This window comes from Dermacentor andersoni, chromosome 10 (genome assembly GCF_023375885.2).
Source record: "Dermacentor andersoni chromosome 10, qqDerAnde1_hic_scaffold, whole genome shotgun sequence".
In the NCBI taxonomy this organism is placed as follows: Eukaryota; Metazoa; Arthropoda; class Arachnida; order Ixodida; family Ixodidae; genus Dermacentor; species Dermacentor andersoni.
In genome coordinates, this window is record NC_092823.1 from 138,112,741 (window position 1) to 138,137,902 (window position 25,162).

Sequence of the window (25,162 nt, forward strand, 5' to 3'; positions counted from 1 at the left end):
GTAAAACAAAGGTAATTGGGAGGCGCAGTACGAAGCTTGACAAGTTGTTCTGCATCACTGCAGTCAACTCGTGTTCTTTAATCTATGAGAAGATCCTCAACCCAATAATAACAGATACATGTCGTCGTAACAATTTCACTTCTTTTCTTGACATAGAGCACCAATTACATCCGGAATTCATTAATTATTGTAATTATGAAGAGTGGGCTGAACTTAATTAAATATTCATGATAAGGCACAGTTGTCTCCGCAATGTTTGCGTCATATTTCGAGCAAAATATTTAAATTTGTAGGCCTTAAAGACACTAAATCATAATTCGTGACCGAAGAGGCTGCGGGTAAAAGGTGGAGTTAGAGGAACTAGGGGGAGGGGGGGGAGGTCTTGTGTTCTTTTTTTGTCCATAGGGTGCTGCTCTTAAATTCCAGCGTATATTTGATTGAAGTCAGCAAGTTGCTTCCTCAGTTCAGCGAAATCTGCTTGCCTAATATATTGATTTTTAGCTAAATTGACAGTCAGAAGAAATTCACAATGGGATTATCAGTAACGGAAGCACGCATGCATTGTTTCGCGGAATAAATTTGTTTACTCCTCAATGTTACGTTCACAACAAACTTAAAAAAATAAAAAGTACGCGAGTTGACACAAGTGCATTCTCGTTGCAAACATTCAGTGCGAGACCAGATGGCATTTTTTTTTTTTTTTAATGAGCCTATTTTTTTCTCCACATTGCTCAGCGCTCGAGGCAAGTGGTCACATCCTCTGAAGAACATAGCTTGAACTTATATCACTAGCCTGCGTGTTTTTGTAGAAAACTGCTTCCTTGAAGCTGAGTCCACTGGTAAATTTGACTGCAAGTGTTAAAAAATTATGCACATGCAATTAAGGCACATCTTGTAATCGATGTGAATCAAAGCTTTTGCGAAGCCGTGTAGATAATGCTACAAATTTGCCCATTTCATTTCTGCCTCCTTGGCGTAAAGAAAATTGACACGCGCGCACGTGCTCTGCGCACCCGCGCTACGCAGTGTCACACACGCGGCAATCATCTCAGCTGTAGTTGGCGTTGGCACGTGTAGGTGGGGCCTAATTGTTCGTTGGGATGCTGTGCTATTTTACAGTGAAGCTGTTAGCCTTTCATTGGTCGGCATTTTTCGTGTCGATGTCCGCGGGCAAAAAATGTGGACCGATCCCGGAGGCAGTGCAACGTCGGGCCGACCGGCGGCGACAGTGAAGCAGGCTTGAAGCACTCAGCAACGTGAAGCGGAAAGGGCATACATTCTTTGGATTCACGCACACAACGTACAGAACAGCATTCGTTTTAATAAAGAACATGCATCTAAAACACATAATTGGTGATAAGGCGCTCCTCATAACAATGCGAAGCACGCAGCGCTCCCCGCATACGTTTCCCGGTAAAGATTACTGATGCCGCGGCGACGGCATTTTGCGACGTGAGGAGTGACGTCACTGGCCTTTGGTATATAAAGAACCAGCCTAGCAACTGATTTCAATGTTGTTGCAGCGCCGAAATGGGTAGGCAACGCATAGTTAGGACTCCCGAGGAGCAATTCAATACGAGCAGCGGCAAAGGGAAAAAGAAACCGCAATACGACCAGCGGCGGCGTGCTGTCAAAATTACCATTACTCTAGAGCAATAAAGCATTGCATACCACCCTCAGCACTGTAGTGGCGCTTTTAAACAGCTTCGCTGGGCATCCACTTTCGCAGGGCCGGGATGGCGAGTCATATTTCTTTTTTATGTGTGAGCTACTCGGCAAGACAGCAGCACCAGCCACGGTTAGGAAAGTCTGGAGGGGGAGGTGGGGGGTTCCGCACAGTAGCGATCAGGGACCTGAATGCGGAAACTAAAGAGTACACTTCCAAAAAGAATTTCGCACGCGAGAATCACAACCTTCACAATTTATTTTGTCGGCGCCTGGTACATTTACGATAAGCATCGTTACCTAACCTTGGAAATAATTTTAGATCATCTACTATATAAATTGAAGCGACAAAAGATTAAGAAAATAAAATATTCATGCATGGAAAACACGAACAAATATTGACGTTGCGTAGCTTACTCCATATTTATTTGTCTTTTCCATTCTCTGCGCATATAGGTTCGGGCACTCGGAGTCTGTAAAAATGCAGTGCCCTCGAGGCGACGAGGTGTATCAACGGAAATACCGATGCTTTTGTGCAAATCATACTAGTGGGACTTCTTTTTTTCGTCGTACCTTGCACAGGAAAAGACGCGTCATACAGTTAACGCAACGCTGACATGCGTGTAATGAAGCTTCAAGCTAAGTATGTCGTTGCCAGAGCAGCAAATATCCCAAATATTTCCCTTGCCCAACGCTTCACATAAACAAGAATATAACAATCCCAGACGTGCAACGACAAATGCGACCGCAAAGGATTCGGTGGTACTAGCTATATAGTCTCCTTTAATTTTCACGGCGCATCCAAGTTTTATTTTCAGGAAGACATCATCCAACCAGATCTAGAATGATTGCTGCTACGGGAAATGCATACTCCAAGCATATAACGCGAAAGGAGCGCGTGAACAAATCATGTCTGCGGCCTGCCCGCTGACTCGCAGGGAGGAGAACCATGCGTCTCGTGTGGCCAGCGCACAGGCCACGGTGGCCACTCCTCCTTGTTTCTCCCCTCTTTCACGCTCCCTCCTCGACCGTGGCGCCGCCTACACTGCTCGAGCGTAGCAACGGCGCCAACATGCGCTCCTCGCCACTCCGTAGACGCTTCTTGAGCAAAAATGGCGCTGATGCACGGCGCGAAGGCCCACGTGATGCTATTAGGCCAATAGTGACGCGGCGTCGGCCTCGGCCAGAGCGCGCGAGGAGGAGGCGGCATTCTTCAAAGCGTGCCGCCACTTTACGAAGTTTAAGGGGAATTAACGAGTGTCGACATAACACCAGGGCAGGTGCCCACCGCCAAATCACTGTCATTTCAGAAGATATACGACAATGCAGCTTCACAGGCGTGCATCGTGTCGAAATATGGATTGGTCGTGGTTAGCACAATGGGCATCCCTCGTGAAGAGCACAGAATAACTCGTTCACTAGTTAATGATGTCGCGTGAGCACATAAGTACATTACTCGTGACCGTGTTGCATGCTGGTGCCACAGTGCCTAGGCGAGCTGGTGATGTGCAAGGCGGAAAATCCGGCAAACCGGGACAAGCGGAACACCAACAAAATGCCTTCAGCGGCTCCCGTGCGGAAGCCCACGTCAGTGGTGACGACAAGCTCGTCTCACTTCTACAAGATCCCAGAGCCCCTCTACACTGCCTCGGCGACTGAAGACGCCGCGGATCCACTGTCCTGCGGCTTATCGACAACAATCGTCGTACTCGAAATTCTTCTTAGCTTGGGTAAGGCCGCTGAAAGTGCGCTCCACGTGCGCATCACTTCTCAAGAAGCTACATTACTTAACCCCAACCGCTGCTCAAATAAGCTATGTGCTTTGGCTATGTGCTTTGGGCCCTACGCAGCCCACCTAACTAAAAGTGTTGCCGTCTGACGGTGTACTCTCTTTCGAAACAATCAAACATTTTCCAACTTTTTTTCACCAGTGTTTGCAGAGTAACCAGGTTTGTCGTCATCCATACATAAAGCAGCTGTCTTTACTGTACGCACGAGTACCTTATTGATGTCCTAGGCAGGATGAAGGGCTCTCCCAGCGATCTCCGATAGCCCCCGTCTTGCGCCAGCTGACGTCATCCTATGTCTTCAAGATTTCCTAATTTCATCACGCCACCTAGTTTTCTGCCCTCCTGCACTTCCCTTCACTTGACACCAATTCTGAAACCATAACATACCACCAGTTATATTACTATACGCCTTACTCGGCTGTCAGGGGGGCCCGGATGGGGGGTCCAGCCCCGCCCCCTTCATTGTTTAAGGACGAGGTCACCCCCCCTCCCTCAGCAGGTCAACTGTGTAGCCCTGCGGCACCCACTCTACAAGCACTGGATGCGATTTTGTTACCAGTATTGCCTTGTGAGGAGCACTTTCTAACTCTCAGATATTTCGATGAATGATTGAACCGCGATTATTCGGTTGATGTGGCATGAGCAAAAACAGGAAAGCAGGTATTGTGGTACTGGTACATGCATTTCCCCCAGGCACTGCACATGACGGTCACCACTCTTGTACGACTAAGATTCTTGGCACAGCATACTGTTTCCCGAGCCACAACCGAGCGTGAAGCTACATGGTCGTGAATTCAAGGTTCAACTTGGTCTCTTTAGTTTATCACTTAATTTTCATTAGTTTAGTTATGCATTGAGTGCTGCGTTATACCAAAGACGCATATGCATTTTATCCACATGTGTAGGTAAGTAGGTGTGAAATCACAAAATATATTGTAGTACCTGCCCAGTCAAAAGAAACCATTGAGTCTAGCTGGATTTTTCAATGGGACCCAACTGATTCCAATTGGACGTCATCGCAGGCCCGAGTTCCAATTGGGCTTCATGAGAAGTCCAGTTCGTTCCAATTGGGCATCATGAGTAGTACAGTGCTTCCATTTGGACATCAATGGAGCTTGGTATGCCAACTGGTCCCGAATGGACCCAATTGGAAGTCACTAGATGAGTAATCTCGTGAAACAACGAAATAGATAATAACAATAGCACAATTATATTGTTAGTTTTCAAGTAAAAGATCTTTGTATTTTGGTGTGATCAGTGGAGAGAAGCATTTAGCGTTCTGTGAAGTTAAAGATATCTCTTGAATTTTTGCCTATTTCTTGCCACTTGGTCAATTTCTTGTCACTTTGCCACTTGGTCAACCAACAGAGAGAGAGACGAAGAGGAAAGGCAGGGAGGTTAACCAGGTATGTCTCCAGTTTGCTACCCTACCCTGGGGTTGGGAGATAGAGGTTAGAAAGAGGACAGAGAGAAAAAGGTCTAAAAAAGGGAAGAAAACATGCACACACAGACACACACACACACAAAGGGCATTCCATTTAGAGACGTTCACAAAGGCCGATATACTGCAAGAAGCACAGTAGCGCTTGCACGGCCTTCTTCTGTGACGTTAGGTCCTGTCGATGGTGTAGAATTCCTTCTTCCGATAGTGGTCGGTGGTCTAGCTGGTCGAGTTCGTGCCGAAAGGATTCCCTCAGTTTTACTGTAGTGCAGGCAGTCACCCTGAATATGACCAATTGATTCTTCATGGCCGCAGTGGTCACAGGTTGCGGTGTCGGCCATCCCTATGCGGAACGCATGGGCTTTGGTAAAAGCAACACCCAACCATAGTCCAATTGAGCTAATTGGCAGAGCATCGCACGCGTAATGAGAAGACGTGGGATCGTTCGTCACCTATGGCAAGATTTTTCATCCACTTTAATCTCCGTTAATTTATATTCTTTTTATTTCAATTAGTAAGTACAATTAATTTCCTCTGTGTTGTCTTTGGCGTCTTTGTTTGTTGGCTTCTTGTTTGTTTTTATTAAATATTTTAAAGATACACTGAAAAAGGTGAAAGCCTAGCTGCAACGAAAATGCGGCCGCACACGACAGAGGCCACTGGGCGATCAGACCAAGATTGCTTTAACCAAACCATAAGTTTGTTTAATAAGTACCTGTAATTACAACGGTTTTTAGACCAAGTTTTTTGTATATAGGCACTAGTATCGCGGCGACATGCATGCGAAAATTCTTAAAGATGTTCTATTCCGCCTGTTGAGGCATGCATCCGTGGCGCAATGGTTGCAGTATCGGGCTTAATCCGTCTGCACGTATTACTCAAAAACCTACACCATGGCCTTCTTTGGAACTTAGTGATCGCCGACGCCTGCGAGCCAATCATCGGCTCCGACTTCCTCACGTACCACCAGTGCCAGAGGTTCTCTGCTAGAATAAAGCCATCATGCAGACAATTTTATCTCTATAACTTTCCAGAACATAACTGCGGCCAGTGGTCCCAGTGCACATACCCAGTGGCGCATTATTTTAGGCTATGTCCGAGATCGGCACATGGAAACGTCGAGCTTCCCCGCAAAAACTGGCTTGACTCTGAGAAGAATGCTTCGCATTGAAAAAAATTCACCGACGATTACGACACTCCCTAATACGAACTTTGAGCGTAGCTCTATACGTATTTTCAATTCAGGATATATTTGCTGGCGCGGACAATCTGTCTCGTGTCTCGTGCGTGTTGCAAACGGAGCGGAGTGTGGCGCTACTGCCTCGTTAATCGGGGGATTGCGAGAGGCAGCGCGTGGGTGATGCATGGGCGCGATTCAGAGCAGCCACCGCCGACAAACATCCGTTCATGCAGCACTTTGTTTCCATATATGGTATCGGCGATGTCATCGGTGAACAGACGATACGCACTGTGGCTCCATCTCGTAACCATCGTCGTCGCAGGGCCCGTCTTGTGCAACACTACACTTTTCTCCCGATTTCATCATACCCTCCTCCTCCTTCCTCTTCGCTATCGCCATCATTTATTCACCGTTGCGCTCCGCGTTCTCTTTGATCCTTCGCTGTGCTCGTTTACTCGGTTACGACGAGGATGCCTAGGGACCCCGACACTCGCTGCAGGAATGGGGCCTAAGAGCTGCGTTCTAAAACATTCTTAAGCCTCTGTGAACAAAGTTTTTCTGATGCAAGGATCCTGTAGAGAAGTAATGATAAAACTGCACTGGAACTTTTAGAAGTATTTCACATTCGACTCAATGGTCAAGACTGTATCAGCCAGACCTGTTTCTTTATGTGATGCAAATATAAGATAGCTAACCTTTTGCCATTGCTAACTTCTTTTGCCATTCATTGCTCCTTATTATCGCTCATTTGCACCGTTAGATGTAGCATGGGCTTCTGAATAAACAGTTGTAAGTGTGGTGCCTGTCCTCTGTTCAATTTCTTTCTTTTTCTGTTGGTTTTTCCTTTTCCGAATTTTTGCACTACACGTCTAATGGCATCCTCAACAAATCGTATCGGTGCGCATCAGGGCACCCTGGTAATAAATGGATGAAAGAATAGAACTGAAAACCCCGGTGCGCACTGTAACAATTTGTCAAAGATGATGTTGCATGTAGCTGTCAGTAAGTGTGTGCACCATGTATCATCTTTGTTCATGTCTTCTGTGACGTTGCACAACTGCTACCAACGTGTTCCAACATCTATCTGCATCTACAAGCATTCAGTGTGCCATTTCATTTTCAGCATAAGACTAAAGCCAGAGACATTGTTGAATACTAGCAAATCCAATCTCTACAAGGAGAACCTTTTTTTGTGTTTGTGTGCAGGCTTGTTCAAAGCAATAGTTGGTCTTGCAAGCCCACCTGTAGCAAGATGGGGCCTTCAAAATTATATTGCGCAACTCGAGCACTCTCGTGACACTGATTCAAATGGTTCATCAACTTACGATGCGTAAGTGATAAACAATCGATGGTACTTAACAACGCAAACAACAAAGGAGCCATGAGACATGCTGTAGTAGATGGCACTGAACTGACTTTGACCACCTAGGTTTCTTTAGCGTACATTCAAGCTTGGTACACGAGCATTCTTGTATTCTGTTCTTAACAGAATGAGGCCACCCATGACCTTAATTGGACTCAGCAGCAGAACGTCACAGCAATTCAGATGGGTGACAATAACGCCTGTTCAATGATGAGTGCTTACTTAGAAGGCAAATCAACGATTTTCTATTGCATGAAGTTTTTCCATGTTAGTCATGCATTTGTGCTTGTGGCAGCCGCATAAACTTTCAAGTCATATCATCACAGTACAACATTCAGTCTTGCTTAAAAGCATTGTTATCATACCACTGTTCTGAGCTTCGTATTTTGAAAGCTGATGCACTAAAGAAGGTACCGAATGAAAGCTCTAGTGCAAGTTTACAGTAATTTTGCATGCATGCACATGTGTCAGTGTGAAACAGTGCAACATTGATGTGCTTTTCTGTTGATGTCATGAACAAGTCATGTCGCAAATATTCCAGACATGAAAAGAGAAGAGTCGGTGCTGGGACAGTCTTCTGCATGAATGCATTCTGCTTCTGCATGCTGCCCTTCATTTTCTGTGGGAGAAAAAAATTTTATCACACAAAGGTGAGTGAGTGAGAAAATTAACCAGCCTCTAAACAAATAAGATTCTTCAAGTGCCATTTTCTACAAACAAACTAATTTTGAAACTGGCAAGCTGTTTCTAAAGTAACACAGTCAGTTGAGGAACTATGCCCGGCATTGTGCAGTCATGTTGATTTTGTGTATGAGCTGCAGCACAAGAAATCTTCCATTTAGCCTGTAAACTTAGCTAACAAAGTTACAATCTTCAACACTAAAATACATGTTACTCAATGTAATCAACATTGCTACAGTTAGAGGATTTGTTGCTACAATCACATTCCATAGGTAACAGAGAAACCACATCACTGAGACATTTGCACCACACATATGTAAGCAATTACCAGGAATGTTAATTATAAAAAAACCAAGAACATGTGACTGTCGAGACATTTTGCAGCATTTTCACCTGTATTAAAACTAACAACATGCATCACAATTGAAACTCAGAAAAATTTTGTTAAATGCAAAATCCCTCGTTATGTAGGAATATACTAAAGTGAAAGTTGCATGCAAACAGAGACCACTTTTCACCATCACAAATAACAATAAAAGCCATGAGCTTTGTCTTTCCCCTTTTCCAGAGAGAAGAACTCGAGGACAAGATTTTCGGTTTTGATGCTGCGAGTCCACAAAGATTGCAAGGTCAAGTGGTGCCCACATCTCACATCAGAACTATCTAGATTGCCTTATCAAAAGATAAAGGCTGCCATTTATTTTCAATAGTGCAAGCCTCAAGACACTAGCCATTGGGCAAAATGTACTTCCACAATGTGAATATATGCAGCTTTTACGCTAACTCTACAAGTCTTCTGCCTAAATCAATACAAAAATTCATTTTCCTTTATTTTGAAAATATTTATGGCCACTGACTAAAACTCACTTCCCGAAACAAAGGACACCTATGCACGATGTCTTGTGCATATCATTTTGCACCCACTTCACTCCGCAATTGCACGTGGTGGACTACAGGAAGCAGCATTGCAGAAACTATTGAGAACACAAATCAGCATTTTGTTTTGTGCAGACCTATAACAAAACTGAGGATGTGGTCACAACGTATGCCACACAAAATGCAACAACAAAGGCACCCCAAGATGAGCAGCCTATATAGAGGGCACCTGCATATAGACACATGGCAAAAGAAAAATGATTTTTCTCAGCAACCACTGCTCCACATTTGATGAGGTTTCTTACATTTAAAAGAAAAAGTTCAAATCTAGTGACCATTGGAAATGAATTTCCGATTTAGGCTGGTAATTTTTAATAAAATTTGCTTAAAATTGCAAATATTCACAATAGGAAAATACCAAGTTCATAAACGTGTAACTCAGCAATGAAAAATGATATTATTCTGTAAACTCTATCTAATAGTACATTCAAAATAAACGAAATTGATTTACTATTATACGTGGCTCTCAAGTACAGCACTAAAATGTGAGTAGGGCTTTTGCAAAACCCTTGTAAACTTTTCAGCACTTTCATCCAACATGTACACTGATATATAAAATATGTACACTTTAGATGCTTTCACGGATTCAGTTTGCAGAATTGCAAAATCTGTTTTTGGTGCAGAGTTATGGATTTCTAAACTTCTCACTTGTATTTTGTTTTTGTGAAGTTTTTGTAAAAAAATCCAGAGCCTAAATCAAAATATCCTACAGTCACTAAGAATGTGACCTTTTAAATGCAAGTAAGTTCATTCAAATTGGTCAAGGGGATGCCCCATAAAAGCATTTCTGTTTTACATGCGCTTGATTACGCGGCATCGGAGCCGGCTCTGAACTGAAGCTTCCTCTTAAGAGGAGTAGGCAATAAGGTATTCATCATGGCAAGTTTTGCAGCACACAGCAGAATGACGCAAGTCAATGTGACGCCAGTGCACAAGTGCCCCATATACGAGGGTTGATCCAGAAATAAGGTTCCCATCAATTTTAGAAATAGACAACATTGTCTATACCCATAGCGATTTACATCATTGGAAAGATGAAACGTTGCTCTATTTTTCTATATAATCGCCATCTTTTTCTACGCATCGTTGTAGACGGTGCTCCGATTTCTGTACCCCAATGTCGTAGAACTCCGCTGCCAACCCGTTGAGGAAGCGTTTCACCCCTTCTTTGACTTCATCGCCGCTCCGGGAGCGTTGGCCACTCAAATGTTCCTTTAACTTGGGGAACAAGTATAATCACAAGACAAGAGGTCTGGGCTGTACGGTGGGTGGGCATGACAGTCCACCCAAAGTTTGTCAAAAGTTCCTAGGCTTGGCAGGAGAAGTGAGGTCAGGCGTTGTCGTGAAGCAGTGTTACACCGGCTGCCAGTCGTCTTCGCCGGCAGTTCTGGATAGCTCGCCCGAGTTTTCTTTCTGTTGCCCAATAACTGAGTTTATGGTTGTACCACGTTCTATGAAATCGATCGTATCCCCTTACGATCCCAAAAGATACTGACCATGACTTTGCCAGCACAAGGAGTTTGTTTGAACTTCTTTGCGACTGGTGACTGTGGATGATGCCACTGTTTGGGTTTTTGTTTCGTTTCGGGAGCGAAATGAAACACCCGCGTTTCGTCTCCCTTAACAATGGAGTCCAATAATCCTTCGTTATCTTCTTGACACTTTTGAAGAAACTGACGAGCACAGTCAATGCGTTTCTCCTCGTTGTCTGATGTAAATAGCCGCAGTACACATTGAGCACAACACTTGTGATACCCCAATTTTTCAGTCAAAGCTCATTCCACTGTGCCGTAAGAACTCCCAGGAATCTGAGCAACAAGTTCACGGACAGTGATCCTCCTGTTTTGAAGCACTTCGCGTTGAACCATCTCGATAATTGCCTCAAAAACTGACGATCTTCTACTCCGGTCTTCATCGTGGACTTCCTTCCAACCAGCACTAAACTCTCTGCACCACTTTCGGACGTGTTGAATGGACATACACTTGTCGCCATACACCTCTGTCAACGGACGACGAATATCCATGGGTGGAGCCCCTTTGGCGTGAAAAAATCGAATTACGGAACGAATCTCGCACTTGGCGAGATCAACAATAGGAACTTTCATATCGGACGGCTGCTGAGCCAAGAATGAGCGGCGCAGCGAAGCGCGGCCGGGGGAAATCGAGAGGGGGGAACAGCCGCGCGCAGCAGTGTTGCCGGATTTCGCCTCGCACTATTCCCGTGTGGCTGGAGCTCTTTGGGAACCTTATTTCTGGATCAACTCTCGTATATGGATTCTCTAACTACAGCAGAAGCAAAAAATGTGGCAAGGTACAGACCTCAATGTGTCAGTGCTCCCTCAAAGTACAAGTGGCAGTCAAAAAGTTCCCGGAATGGTGGTTCAGCGTGCTAATGCTACGACTTATGGCAATGCTTACCTACCTTCGAAGCAGGACCCTCGCGCGCACACACACTTCCTCCATTGCTCCTGCCATTGTTGTAAGCAGTGGGAGAAGGCTTCTTTCAGAATCCGTGGGAGCTTAACTGTCGCATTACCTTTGATGCCCTCCACGGTTGCAACACGTCCTCTTGAGGCCCATTTTCAGAGTAGGGAACAGCCAAATATCACTTGGAGTGAGATCCGGTGAGTGTGGTGGTTGAGGGATGACCAGAATAATATTCTCGCTGAAGAACTGCTGCCATGCTCTCCAAGTGATGTGTGGCTTGGTGCGTTATCATGCCTTGCCGTTATCAGGCCTTGCCACTTGTCCCGCCGCATCCTTCAAACCGCATCGCGCACCCTCCGCAAAACTTGCACGTAGAAATTTCATTTCATTTCATTTTATTTCCTTAAAGGCCCCATTGAAGGGGTATTACATAAGGGGTGGGTACATACATACATAAAAAAATTGAAGGCCAGATTTTTATTGCAGGGTAAGATAATTTGTTACGGTGTTTAAAAATGTGCTAGGACAGGTTATGACTGTGATTTCGTTGGAAAGGCCGTTCCAGTCTGTTGCTGCACGAAAAAAGAATGAAGACGAAAAAGTGACAGTGCGTGTACGTGGGCGCGCGACTTGTTGCGGGTGACCGGTGCGGCTGGATATGCGTGCCGGGGGGAGAATGTATGGTGGTTTGCCAAGTGAGCTGTAAAAGAACTTGTGAAAAAGACAAAGACTAGCAAGGCGGCGGCGAGATGCAAGCAATGATAAACCAGATTCTGTTTTTAGTGCCGATACACTGATGTTGTAGGAGTACTTAGAATGAATAAATCTTGCAGCTCGATTTTGAAGCGATTCCAGTTGATTGACGAGATATACTTGATGAGGGTTCCAAATGGGGGATGCATATTCTAATGGCCAGTAACAGACTGTCCAGGCGGTACGAACTCATAGTGCACCAAACTGTCGATGTCAAAGAATGCAATAAGCATCACACTTTAGATCTGACGCACAATTTTTTTTTGTCTGGGAGAGGCTGGTGTGTGCCACTCCAATGACTGCTGTTTCATCGCCGAGTCATCACCAGTGACGATCTGTTCGAGCAACGTCGGGTCCTGCGTACTCTTCGCAAACAGTGCGCCAGCAATTGTCATGCGACCTTCCATCTGATCTGTGTTCAGCTGCCTCGAAACAAACTTCACACTGACGTGTCTCGTCTTCAAATCATTACATAAAATGGCCTGAATTGATCAGTGTGAGCTACTCACTTCTTGCTCTAAGTCCTCGATTGCCATTCTTCGATCACGGCGAATCAGTTGTTCCACTTTGGCAATAATTTCGCCATTTCAGGATGCCGGCGGTCTCCCGCTGCACTCATCGTCCTCTAACGTCTCGTCTCTTTTTAAACCGTGCAAACCAGTCGCAAGCTGCGGTTTTCTTTAGTGCATTATCATCATAAGCTTGATGAAGGGCCGATAGTGATAAAGTTGTTGAAGTTAGCGCATTGTTGTGTCGTCTCCCTTCTGTCCTTGTTTGCTGGCGCTAAATATGCTTTCACTGAACTTTATTGTTGACATAAAATCGCAAGGCCTCCGCAAGCAAACAGCAACGTTATAACCACCACGAGTTATGCGCATTATAATTCAAACTTACTATGACGCTCAATAACCACCACGAGTGCGTCATGGTAGTTATTGACATGTGATATTAGCGTGACGTTTGAATTCTTTCAAATGTCACACTAGCTTGAATTTCCTAGGCATCTTTAACATGTGCATGAAAGAATTAATAAAGAATTATGTTGCGCGCGCGTAATGCGGTACGAGATGGAAGTACAGAAGCTGGCCACCAGTCTACAAGAGGCGGAAAATCATGGACGGAGAATCGAACATCCAAAGAGCAGCTCCTAGGCCGTTGCTCTCCACCACCTGAAGCCCACAGCACCGATATCCTGGCCGTGCTTGTGGCTGCGGCCTCACGTCTCGCTTCCAGAGTACGAGACACCAATGTTCGTAGGCAGCTCCTCCACTACCCTCTGGTAGTGGAAGAGCTGGTTCTTGCAGCCACGGAGGCTGCCTCGTGGACTAACCCACCAGGGTAACGTCAATGCTTTGCCACTGCCACTCCACGACCAGCACAAAGTTCGTGAGTGAGACCTCAAGGACAGGTGCGTGCTACATGCACCAAGCATGTCGGACGAATGCACTAGAGAAATATAGGCAACCTTATAGTGCACTATACATGTGCTGTTTAGTTTTATTGTAATCGTTCCACGTTTTATGTCTGTGTTCACATTATCATTGTAATGATACTGTACGTCCTTGTCCTAGTATGATCATGTCGTTTTTTGCGTGTCACCTTTATTTACTCTCTGCATCCCAGTCAAAGCAACGCAATACTAAGCAGAGCTCAGCACCACTCCACTTCGATTAGTCCAGTGTGAAATGCATGCGCTGCAACCAAGGAGCACACAAAAATTCATAAACAGTGATTTCCATATAGTGGTTTGCAATATAGCCTTATTCAGTGAAGTGTTTTCTTTTGTTGTGATGAAGCATGTTTTCTTGACTGCAATGCCGAAGTACAAATGATTATACTCAGCTACTCTATCACCGCATTCCAACACACCCTCCCGAGATTATTACACTGTTTCAGTCACAGTATAATGAAACACTTCAATCATCAGCAGTAAAGCTACAGTCTACTAAATTATAATTGAGATCACAGCCATTCTAAATACTAAGGAGTGAATTACTGTGCTGGCCATGCCGAGACCAAAGCACAACATATCTGCTCTTCTAGGTCAGCTGCATTGCACACAGAAAAAATGTAATGTGGTGAAATATGCCACGGACATGCTCAGTTTACCCATGATAAAATATGTACATGACAATTTCAGTATCTGTTCCTGAAACCTTTACTGCCCTCTCTGATCTTCGAACCAATAACAGCGCAAAACGATGAGGACGAGACAAGAAGGCGACGCACACATGCGTTGTGTAACCGCAGTCATGGCCCAGTGCTAGAGCATCTGCCTCGTTTGCGGCAAGTACTGGGTTCAAATCCCAGTGCTGCCAGAAACCCACCGGTTATTCAAATGGGTAGGGAAATCTCCTGGCTTAGTGCTTGGCTACTTGTGGGGGATCACATCTCGAAAGGGGGGCCCTATGAAGAACACTTGGCATGGTCTCTATACGCGGAGCGCGCGCCGATGGACGCGCCACTGGTGGCGGCCTTGCGCAGAACACACGGGAGAGGAGCCAGCCGCGCGCCGTAGTTTGTTGTGTCGTTGATAGTGCGTCTCTGTCTTATTCACGTTTTCAGAGCAAAACAGGCAACACCCTTCGCATGTGTGGGGTGGCTAAAGCATCAAGGAATGTCCAAGAACAATTGTTGCAGGGTGGGAGGCTCAAATACCGGTGAAAACGTGCCGGCGATACGGTTCTAATCATTCCCCGCAAAGCCTCATCAGCGGGAGCAACGGTAGCAATGGATCGTCGCTTCGACGGGAAATTTCATGTTCTGTGGGGATGCGCGACTCTCACGCCTCCCCTGAGATCTAGTTTTCCCGCATAGCTCGTCGCCTAAAGGGCGGCTTCGCCCGCCGCGTGGCCTAGCGCCCGCGGCGGTCGGAGTGGTTGAAGCGCAGTGCGAGAGATGGCGCTAGTGTTGCGCTGCGGCGGGGTTACTTAGGCGCGGGAAAGAAAGGCTCTTGGTCTTTGAGCGGCGGACTGACGAACGCGCCGGACGTACCGCGCGCGCGCGCGCCAATCCATGCTTCTGCGAGACCGTCTCGCGTGGCCGCCTTGGAACGCGCCACCGATTCGCGTGACCGTACACGCGAACGACCAGGCGTTGGGATCCAGCATGGGGCGAACATATTCACTCGTTTTCCGGTCGCGGTGAGTCGGACTTCTAGATTTGTCGCGCGCCCATCGGCATGTTTTGCGGATAGCAACTCGGCTAGCAGGCATTGATCTATGAAAGGTGCAATAAATGCCCTTGTGATTGTTTGCACTACTGTGTTGTCGTTTCTTTGTCCGAAGAGTACGGAGCAGAACACCCTTATCTTCCACAGTTCTCATCCTTTTCTTTGTCGCGTCGGTGTTTTTTTCCACTCGACCATAGACGCGTAAGCGACGAACTTCGTCTGCAATGCAGCATGCGGTTTAAAGGCATTTCGCTAAAATTCGGAATGCCGTTTGCCGCTTATCTTGTTTTCCGCTTCTTTACCGCGTTGCGCTAGCTAGGCAGCACGACTGCTCAAGCGCATTGTGTTGTATGTTAAAGCTACTGAAACTGTTGGTTTTATATGGCCCGGTAAATCCTCGCACCAGCTGTCGCGCACTTCATGTTTTTAGATCTATTTTATGCGTGGCTTCGCATATGTATAACTGTTGCTAGTTGTTTCACGCATAACTCTTGTTGATTCTTTTAAGCTGCGAAGTTTTCATTGTAAAGTGTATAAATCACGCTGTGTCTTATCGGACTAATACTAAGCAAGTGCTTTTTTAACAACTTTATTCTTTTCGCCCGCGGGAATCTTGGATACTGTGGTTTTTTGGGAAATGTGTTTAGAAAATAGGTAGTTCAGGGCGAGAATTGCTAATAGTTGCTGCATATGATATTATTGTTCCATTTTTCGCTAAGTTCGCGTCACGTTTGGGAAGTCATCACACCTCGATGCTGTCTGAGCAGACTTAACACGCCGAGCGATATGTTTGTTTCACAACGTAGTCCCTTCTTGCATGTGAATTTTATACTCAAGTGAATTCTTTCTTATTATGCTTACGCCGCAGAGGACTAAACCCGGCCTTGCCGCCAGCGCTCATTTACTTTGACTGGCGCTGCTCTGCCTTTAAATATATCATGTGGCACCTCTCTCTAGTAACATTTAAAAAAAGGTACTGAAAAATTAGTCAGACTTTAGCTTTGTACGTTTCCAAGCAGTTACCTTGGGGAATATAAAATTGCAAGAACTGCAGCGGGGAACTGCAGTTCAGCGGCGTATAAAGAATTGCATCGGCGGTACAGCGCTAACACGCGCTTTTATTAACCCTTGCGTTTGGTGACTTCATTGACTAGTGTACGCGTTTCCATCAATAAATTCGCAATTACACATCTTGAGGCGACTTTGACTGCCCTTATTCGGCGATGTCACATGTATACATCGGCAGAAAAATCACAACGGCATATGCAGACATCGCACCATGCGGATTTGTTTGATATAAGTCTGCACTAACGACGGGTGCTTATTATTGAGGTACAGAAGCAGCATTACGGCAAGGGTAGAATTTTAAAAAAACGATCGCGACATCGCATTATTCAACAAAATCTATCGGCTAGTTAACATGAGCCCCACTTCATGTAAATGGGGTTCATGGCGTTTGTCTGCGGGACGCACCTGGCACGTATGTGCACCATGCTGTCCCAAACAGCGGTAACATCGTGTTCATACCCGCTGCCACAGAGGTCAGCGTCTTCCATACAGCTGTCACCGCAGAAGCAGTCTGGCACCCGAACAAAGGAGAAATCGCAGCCGCGAACCACAGCCATCCTTGCCGAAAAGAGTTGTCTGCTACTGCTCCCACGCGTACTGTTCGAAGCGCCCGCTAGGTGGCTATAAGTGGCGCCTCTATCTAAAGCCCCTCAATCTCCCAAAGTAGCGCCATTCGCTACCCTCCTCCTCCGCTCGGCGCGGCCTCGACGGTGGCGCCGCCGGTGGTGGGCCTGCCGTAGCAGACGACGGCTAACACGCTACGGGAGGAAATCCGCAGAAAAGTTCGTTCGAGCCCTGCGGAGCAGTTTTTTCAATCGAGATCTTTCTTCGTCAGTCGGTAACGGGCCTTTAGAATTTCGTGTTAGAATTGCGGAAGAAATAGAGAAAATGACCATTATTCAAGGCGTATTTAAGGCGTAAAGCGCGCGACGTTGAGAGTTCGTGTTGCTGAAACACGACGCAAGCACGCGGTGTACTCAAACACGCGCGTAATTACCAATGTTTCAGGTGTTGACAGCGTGAAAGTATGTGTACGTGGTTTCGTAGGGTTCATTCACGTACCTGCAGGACACTTTTGTTCGGTCGGCGCGTGAGAGATTCCGGCTGTGTGCGGTCAGCAATGCCTGGCAACAGGGCCGTTTTTTTCATTGCGCGGTGCTTTGGTAATCGTGACGATATATTGTTTTTTTTTTACAAGTACTGCTCCAGGAGGGCACATGTAATGGCTAACGGAGGCTTCTGAAGAGCACGTAACATTACACACTAATGCAGGCGTCGCAGGGAGTGCTCGCGTAAAAAATTGGCTGTCCGCGATCTTATACCCCCTTGGCATGCACAGGCTTCGGCGAGCCCCATCCAGCCCTGGTTCTAGCTTTGGTGTTTCCGTTGCCGCTTTGGTGCCCTTGAGGCGCCGTCAATAATACAAAGTAATGACAAGTTGTTACAACTAGTAAATAAAATTTATTGAAGAAATACAATCGCGCCGAGGCGCCAACTTCTAAAGCAGCGCTAGCGCGCGAGTATTATGAAACGCCAACAAGGAATTTACCGGCCCACGTACGACTCTACGACCGAAGTGCACGTTAAACATCCCCAGGTGAGCTAGATAAAGTTATCCGGTGCCATCCACTACGACCTCCATCCTAGCTTTAGTCGCTTCGGAACGTTAAAAACGTTAATCACCACAAACCAAATCAATACATGCGGGCGTACATTCGAAGCTAAAAGACTGCATCGTAAGTCATAGTGAGCCTTGCAAAAGCGTCGAGAATGTGCTAACTTCTGGTGGAGCTCAAAACACACCTTGAATAAAGTCGCTTTTATGTCACAGGCCAGCTGCAGATGCGTGCATTTCACCGCAAGACGATACATGAAACAAAGAGAGCACATTCGAAAAAAGAAAGTCAAACAACGCGCTAAAAACCCCGCAGAGCATGAACACACACTTGTTCGAAGCGGAAGGCGTGAACTAGGCTCAAAATAAGAGGTTGTGAGTAGCCGTGGCCCTTACTTCACTAAGCCGTGCGTTCTTTGCCACTTCCTCGAGGTCAGCCCGCCCGATCCTGCGAATCCACACTTCTTTTTGCGTTGCGCCCGCCGAACGGCAAAGCAAAAAGCTTTTTGCCCTCGCTGTGTCTGTTGCGGCAACCGAAGGCGCAGCAGCATGGCATCGCAATTAAGTTCTCGGCCCTGCACGTTCTACTACGCTAACGCACTCCGTCAGTCCGCCTGCCGTACTTTCGTCGCGCAGGCCCAACAATGGAGGTCGGAGCGCGCTGGAAAGAAAAAATATACAAAAGCGCGGCGCCTGCTTCCATGTGACACAGATTGGCCAATGGGGGAGCGGAGGAGGCTGGGGCGACAGGAGGCGTGGAGGAGGACGCGCCAGGGTGAGCGGGGTGGCGGAAAGATCTAAGAATGGCGCTACTTTTGAAAAATTGAGGGGCTTTGCCTCTATCGGCGGTGCACGAGGCGTATAAACCCACACACAGAAGGCATTCTGGTAGGGCATCTGTCGTGGTTGTGAGAAGCAGGCAAGTGCTCCCTGCCAGGTGCTCGGCCAACGGATCTCAACGCTTGGAAAGGGGTGCTTGTACCCAGTCTGAGGGCACCCCCCCTAAGGAGGTGCATTAGGATAGGGTGGCTAGACACCACATGGGAAATGGCCGCCATGGGAGCGGCCCAAAGTTGTTTGGTGTTTTGTCTTGGTTCTTGCACAACAAGCACAGCGATCTGCACGAGCCTCTCCCAAGTAACCCACCCCAGGAAAGCTTAATACCTGGCCGTGGGGACTGCCTTGTACATGTGTTATAAACCGGCGGGTGTCCAGTGCCAGTGCCCAGTGGTGCGACTACTACACTAAAGTCTATAGTTGAGAGGCCAGTTTATAAGGCAGAAACCACTTCTTTTAGTTGTTGAGAGAGAGCACAAGGGATCTGCACGATACATTTTTGTTGTAACGAATTTTACAAACTGGGGGGGGGGGGGGAGGTCACACCACTCATATTTCAAATTTTACAACAGCATTTCATTTTTTGGTTCAATTCAAAAACCTCCATTCTGTACTCATACTGCCATCAGAAGGCGAGGGTAAGGTGTGTAGAGCAGGGTGAGAGAAGTAAAATATGTTCAAGAAATTAGAATGAGAGGTGGGGGGGGGAGGTTAACTGTTCTTGCACAATGACAAGTAAACCCCTCTGCTTTTGGAGCACTCCCCAAGCAAGCGTACTGGTTTGGTCATCTGCCATGTAGCATGCTGGTGGCCCATCAGCTTGCTCCTTCCAGACCAGAAACTGCAAGCGGTAGCCACAACATAAAGAGCATTAAAACTTGTGAACCAGCGTACATCATTTGAAAGCTTTAAAAATGCAATTAAATCACATCACCTTACCTGTTCCACAAAATAAAAGGAAACCAGGCCAGTTTAAAGCAAGTATTAAATTGGTTCCAGTGTACCCTATGTGAAAATGTACTTTCTTTCTCACTTGTGTTTGCATTTGTCAGTGTAACTATTCTATAAAGCTATAGGTGCCTCTTGAGCAGTGCATGGGTGACAGCACCACTATCAGGCAGAGATTATCTGCCGTTAGCCAAGTTGCACATGAAACACTCTTTAAAAAAATCACAAATGATTATGATAATCCCTAACGCGAAATTTGAGCGCAGCTGTATATGCGTTTTCATTTTGCGACATACTGAAGCATCGCACCGATCACGCACCGACCGGCAGAGCCACGACACGCAGTGCTACATATAGACCAGCCAAACAGTGGCCACTTCTTGGCAACTGCAGATTATGCAACTAATTTTTACCGGAAAACGCTCGTGGCAAATGCTGTGCAAAGGCGAGCTGTTGTTTTTTCTCCCTTCACAGCCGCTGGCAGATGTGAGTACCATCCAGTGGTGCTGCAAGGTGGCTTTCTCCGCTTTCAACCTCGTGCTCTCATCGCTCTCACCATTTTTTTATACCCCACTGTGCTTCGCGTTCGCCGTTTCATCTTTCGCTATGCGGTTGCGCCGACGCTCAACAAAGGAATGGGTGCCTAAGAGCTGCGCTCTAAAAAGCTGTTTATCGAATGCTAGACATGCAGTTACCATGCAAGTCACCACTTTAAAGTATTTAGTCTGCTGGTACTGTGCCAGCTAAGCTGCTCATTTGATTATTGCGATGACAGGATGTGCACTCATGCTGAAGTTTCTCTTGCCATTTGCAGCAGCAGCTGTTTGGGAGCATCCCGCTGCTGCTGCATACGCTTTTCCTCGCATTGGGTTTCTTCCCGTGTTAACCTCCACATTTATAAAACCAATTTCAGACGTCTTGCAAGCTAAGTGAAGTCTACTGCACTTCCAGCACAGACCTGTACATAACTCACACTCCCCAGCATCACTTCCATAACACTTTTCATACAGCGAAAGATTATCTACCCCCTCTAAAGTTCTGGCACCACATATCTAAAAAATGTGAGCAAATTAACATGATTAAGTACAACATAATTATTCAGGAAGGCCAAGCCGTTGCAGTGAGTTGAATGACTCATTTCCAGGTATTTACAGGAACGACAACTCGGAACTAGTGAATTATGTCAGAAGCAGCTCAAGCCTAAATCTCCTCACTAAGGGGGAGGTCCTCAACTTACTCTTGCAGCTAAGTGCTAAAACATTGAGTGAACCCGACAAAATCCATGATTGCTTCATGTGCAGATATGCCGAGTGGAGTTTGAAGAGAAAGATGACAACAAATGCATTTCAATGCGTTGACATAACAGTATGTAGTAGAAAGCAACCACTAGGCTTTCCTTAAAGGGGCCCAGAACCACTCTTTATCGAAGTCATGAAATGCATTTGAAGTTAAATTAGACTATTTCAGAAATACTTTGCCACAAGAAGTAATTCAATCCATTCAGAAAAAGCAGAGTTATTGGCAATCAAACAAAGCTATCGCAGTGCTTCCACTCCTTCAATGACTTGCACTGCAAAGGCTACGGTGGACCAGGATATGCCCGCAACGCTCCCGAGAAATATGCATTTTTAGAAGCATAATTTCTTGAGCAAGACTATTTCTTTATTCACGGAGGCTATCAGAACTCCGTCTACTGAACGTCACCGTGGCGCACAGGTCAAATTTGATTTTGGTTGTTCACAAAGACACCACGATTTCCGATTTCGGCGCCTACAATGCGCCAAACGAGCAAAATGCAGCTGTCCTCAGCGATCTGCAGCGTGCACACTCAGTGGACTCATCACAGCATCCCACAGCAGTTGCAGTATCTACGCTATGTGGCACACTGCAGCTACATGCATCGAATTACAGTGAAATAAAATCATGTGCAGCTGCAGTGCGTATGCACGGCGTTTGCTTTGTACACAACAGAGCTTGAGTGCGTGCTCGCACTCATATGCTCCTTTGTGGTTGTGCTGGTGTGGACCGATGAATAGCAGCCACATCCAACTCGCACATTTCGAAGCACTATCAATAACTCAATACCAAGTATGCCAAGGCATCTAATCAGGAGCGGCAAAGAGCGCGCACGCGTGTAGTCTGACCTTAAGTTTCGCATGGTTCGAGGCTAGTTGAGTGTTCAAAACTAGTCAAAATTACCGAGACCCAACGGCTACAAAACTGATAATCAGGGTGGCCAAAGTTTAATTCCTACGCGGATAGCTGTGGCCGAATGTGAGCAGTCGATAGTCAGCTTCTTCTGGAAGTACGTAATTACTGTCAAAATATCAAAGCAGATTTTCGCATACTTCGGCCTATTTATGAACTGCATTAATAAATATACACAGCAACAGTAGGAAGAAGTGCACTGATCCAAACACCCTTTTTGATTGATGTCAGCTATTGGCCAATAGCAGCCGTGTATGGGAATCTGCTATATTACAAAATGAAGCGTCCAGAATAGAGTAAGGAGGCAGACATCTGTTGAACAGAGAGCGTTTGAGAGAAAGGCGACTTCGTGCTAAGCTTGCGAGCTGCACGTGCTGCGCATGACCACAAAACTTGGCTGAGATGTTCACAGCGGTGTATGCTATTCACAGGCTGTGCTTTTCACCAAGCTCGAGGGGTGGTTCAGGACCCCTTCAATAAAAAATTAACCTCTCAGACCAGTACAGGAATACAAACACGTAGGAATTACTGTCAGGTAAGATCCAGCCTGGACCTAACATGTTCAAAATTCAGTAATAAACACACCTAGAGTACTACGGTATCTTTGGAGGAAAATGCATCATTGTGCAGCAGCTATGAAATATACAGCCTACAAAATGCTAACAAGGGCAATGCTGGAACACATTGAGATAATCTGGTCCACACAGAAATGCATCACGTCAGCATCCAGTAGAAAGTGCTGTGGTTTATTATTGCATTGGCAATTATACGGATAACTCCAGATGAATTTTCACCATCGCTGTAATGCTTCATACAAAGTCGAAATGCAATAAGAATGAGTGGCCTGCATGCCGTGTGCTGGGGGTACAAGGACAAGCGTGCGAGGCTGAGCTAAGAAAGATGGTGGCTTGATGCATGCCGTCTTCGAGCATGACATATGTTTGAAAGCCAAGTGGTCAAGCACATGCTATCACTGGTGCATGTCTACTCTGTTTCTGTTGGTGTAAAAGGATGCGCTTTTTCTTCTATTTAGGGAAGGGGAGTGCTTGTCTCCTCCTCAGCCCAGCCACGGCTGAATGTAGCTGTCTGCGTGGCTGAACGCATATGCAGCAAACATGGTCTGCACACTATATATTGGAGGTAGTCTGTGGTGGGTGCAGAGACTAATGGCAAGTCAAGATGGTTGTGACTTCACGTACACCATCTTCACGCGCGTCTAGTGTAGGAGGTCACATAATGTAAGCTTCAAATACGCTATGAAGTGAGCTACATGAAGCATTTGCTCCCTGCTGCCAGTGCTCTCATCACGGCAGCATTGCCACAGATAATGCTGCAGTCATAGACACCTGTTCATGTTTATCTGTGTATGCATGACACCATGCTAGTTAATTAGCAAGCGAATGCTTACTGCAATTTATATCACTGATAAAACTACAAACCTTACTTTATGTAACTATCTAATATGTACTTTGCCTTTGCTAGCAATGTTTTGCTTTTCAGGTGAAACTGTGACTTTTTTCTATAAATATGAATTTCGGTTATCCACTACTGAGTTATATCGTTTGTCAAGGTTACTTTCTCTTGCAGCAAAAAGAAAAAAAATCAACCCATTAAAATTTTACTTCTGGCTCTGAAACAGCTGCCTTGGTATTGGCTACGTCACAGCAAATGGTGAAATATACAAACAACAAAGCCACAATAAGACATTCAAATAACTATTTTGCCATAAAAGTGCTCTTAGATACAGACTGTCCGCTCGCACCATCACAAAGTGGAACAGATTTTTGGCTGAGGTTGTGTGCACTGACACTCCATAATCTTTCACGACAAAAATAGAAAAACTGCTTTTTTAAGCGGTGCCACGACAGATCAGGCTTTCTTTCTTTATGCCTCCTACTACACAGAGCACATCATTATACTTGGTATAGTTCATTGCTATAACTTGCTTTCTTGCCAACTTTGTTATTTTGGTTTGCACTGTATGCATTATATTGCTTCACTGATATATTGTGTTGGTGTCATCACTTTACAAGTCAACATATACAACAGTTTTATTAAAGTTCTTGCTTTGTTCTAATAATCTTAGTACACCTAGAGTACCTGCTGCCTTGGCATCTGAATGTAGCTGGCAGCTTAACACAAACAAATCAAAATAAAAGAACAGTAATGTGCTGGTCACTTTTGTGGATATGAGTGAAAAGATGCTGATGCTTATCTCAACAATCTTTGTTTTCGTTCATGGTGTCCAAAAGACAAAATGACATTCACCACAACCACATAAACTGCTGCACATACCTTCCTCTTGCCTCCAGATTTGCATCCGTTCATTGGAGAGGTGTTGGACGTAAATATTGCCACAACTGTAGCATCTGAAGAATCACTGCATGCAGCATGGCTCACATTTATTTAAAGCAAGGATGTACACTGAGGTACACTAAGTGTTTACGTACAAGGACCTATGGCCTTGCTGACTGCCTGCATCTCTTCCCGGCTGAGGGGTTCCAGCGAGAAGCCTTGCACTTCAGACCTGCCTTCCATTTCACGCAGAGATTGCACATTCTTCTTCAGCTTCTTCCGTAAAGATCCGATCTCATCTTCTAGCTTTTCTTGCTCTGCAAGAGGGAAATGCTGATTATTCATGTGCTAATCAGTATTTCACTCCACTGAAAATTTTATTTCATCAAAGTTCTTCTACCTTCAGATTCGTTAAAAGCATAGCGCAGAACAGGTTAAAAATTTTAAATTCATCAGTAAATTTTGTCAAGTTTACAAAATTCAGATTCTATGCACGAATTCTTTACAGGAACGTCAGATGGGAGGCCAGTATTGTATGCCCAGCATACTGGAAAAGCACCTGTACAACTACTTGAAAGATATGCCTTATACATAAACTATTGTCAGAAACAACTAAAGAAGCAAACAAACCATGTGACGGCATACTGCCGAAGGCAGACATCCAGAAGTTCAACGTTCCAACTTTTTCCAATAAAACATTTCGCATATCATTCAAATTTGAAGGGAAATTCCACCATATGTACCTCAAGATGTATGCATCACACTTTAAATGTCATTATTTAG

The 25,162-nt window shown here is 45.6% G+C and overlaps 2 protein-coding genes across 5 annotated transcripts in view; one reads left to right on the plus strand and one right to left on the minus strand.

The window, feature by feature from the left end:
* Positions 1 to 8,911, plus strand: part of LOC126543730 (uncharacterized) — a 50,284-nt gene extending 41,373 nt beyond the window's left edge. The window contains exons 4-7 of the mRNA XM_055078181.2: positions 3,152 to 3,395; positions 7,283 to 7,406; positions 7,981 to 8,089; positions 8,689 to 8,911. Coding sequence (XP_054934156.2) covers positions 3,152 to 3,395; positions 7,283 to 7,406; positions 7,981 to 8,089; positions 8,689 to 8,787 — 576 coding nt within the window. The 3' untranslated portion in view covers positions 8,788 to 8,911. The remainder of the gene's footprint in view (positions 1 to 3,151; positions 3,396 to 7,282; positions 7,407 to 7,980; positions 8,090 to 8,688) is intronic.
* A 15,558-nt stretch (positions 8,912 to 24,469) lies between these two features.
* Positions 24,470 to 25,162, minus strand: part of LOC126545197 (p53 and DNA damage-regulated protein 1-like) — an 88,819-nt gene continuing 88,126 nt past the window's right edge. For all 4 annotated transcript variants that reach the window (XM_072285088.1, XM_072285087.1, XM_050192956.3 and 1 more), the window contains one exon: positions 24,470 to 24,696. In XM_072285088.1, coding sequence (XP_072141189.1) covers positions 24,527 to 24,696 — 170 coding nt within the window. In that variant the 3' untranslated portion in view covers positions 24,470 to 24,526. The remainder of the gene's footprint in view (positions 24,697 to 25,162) is intronic.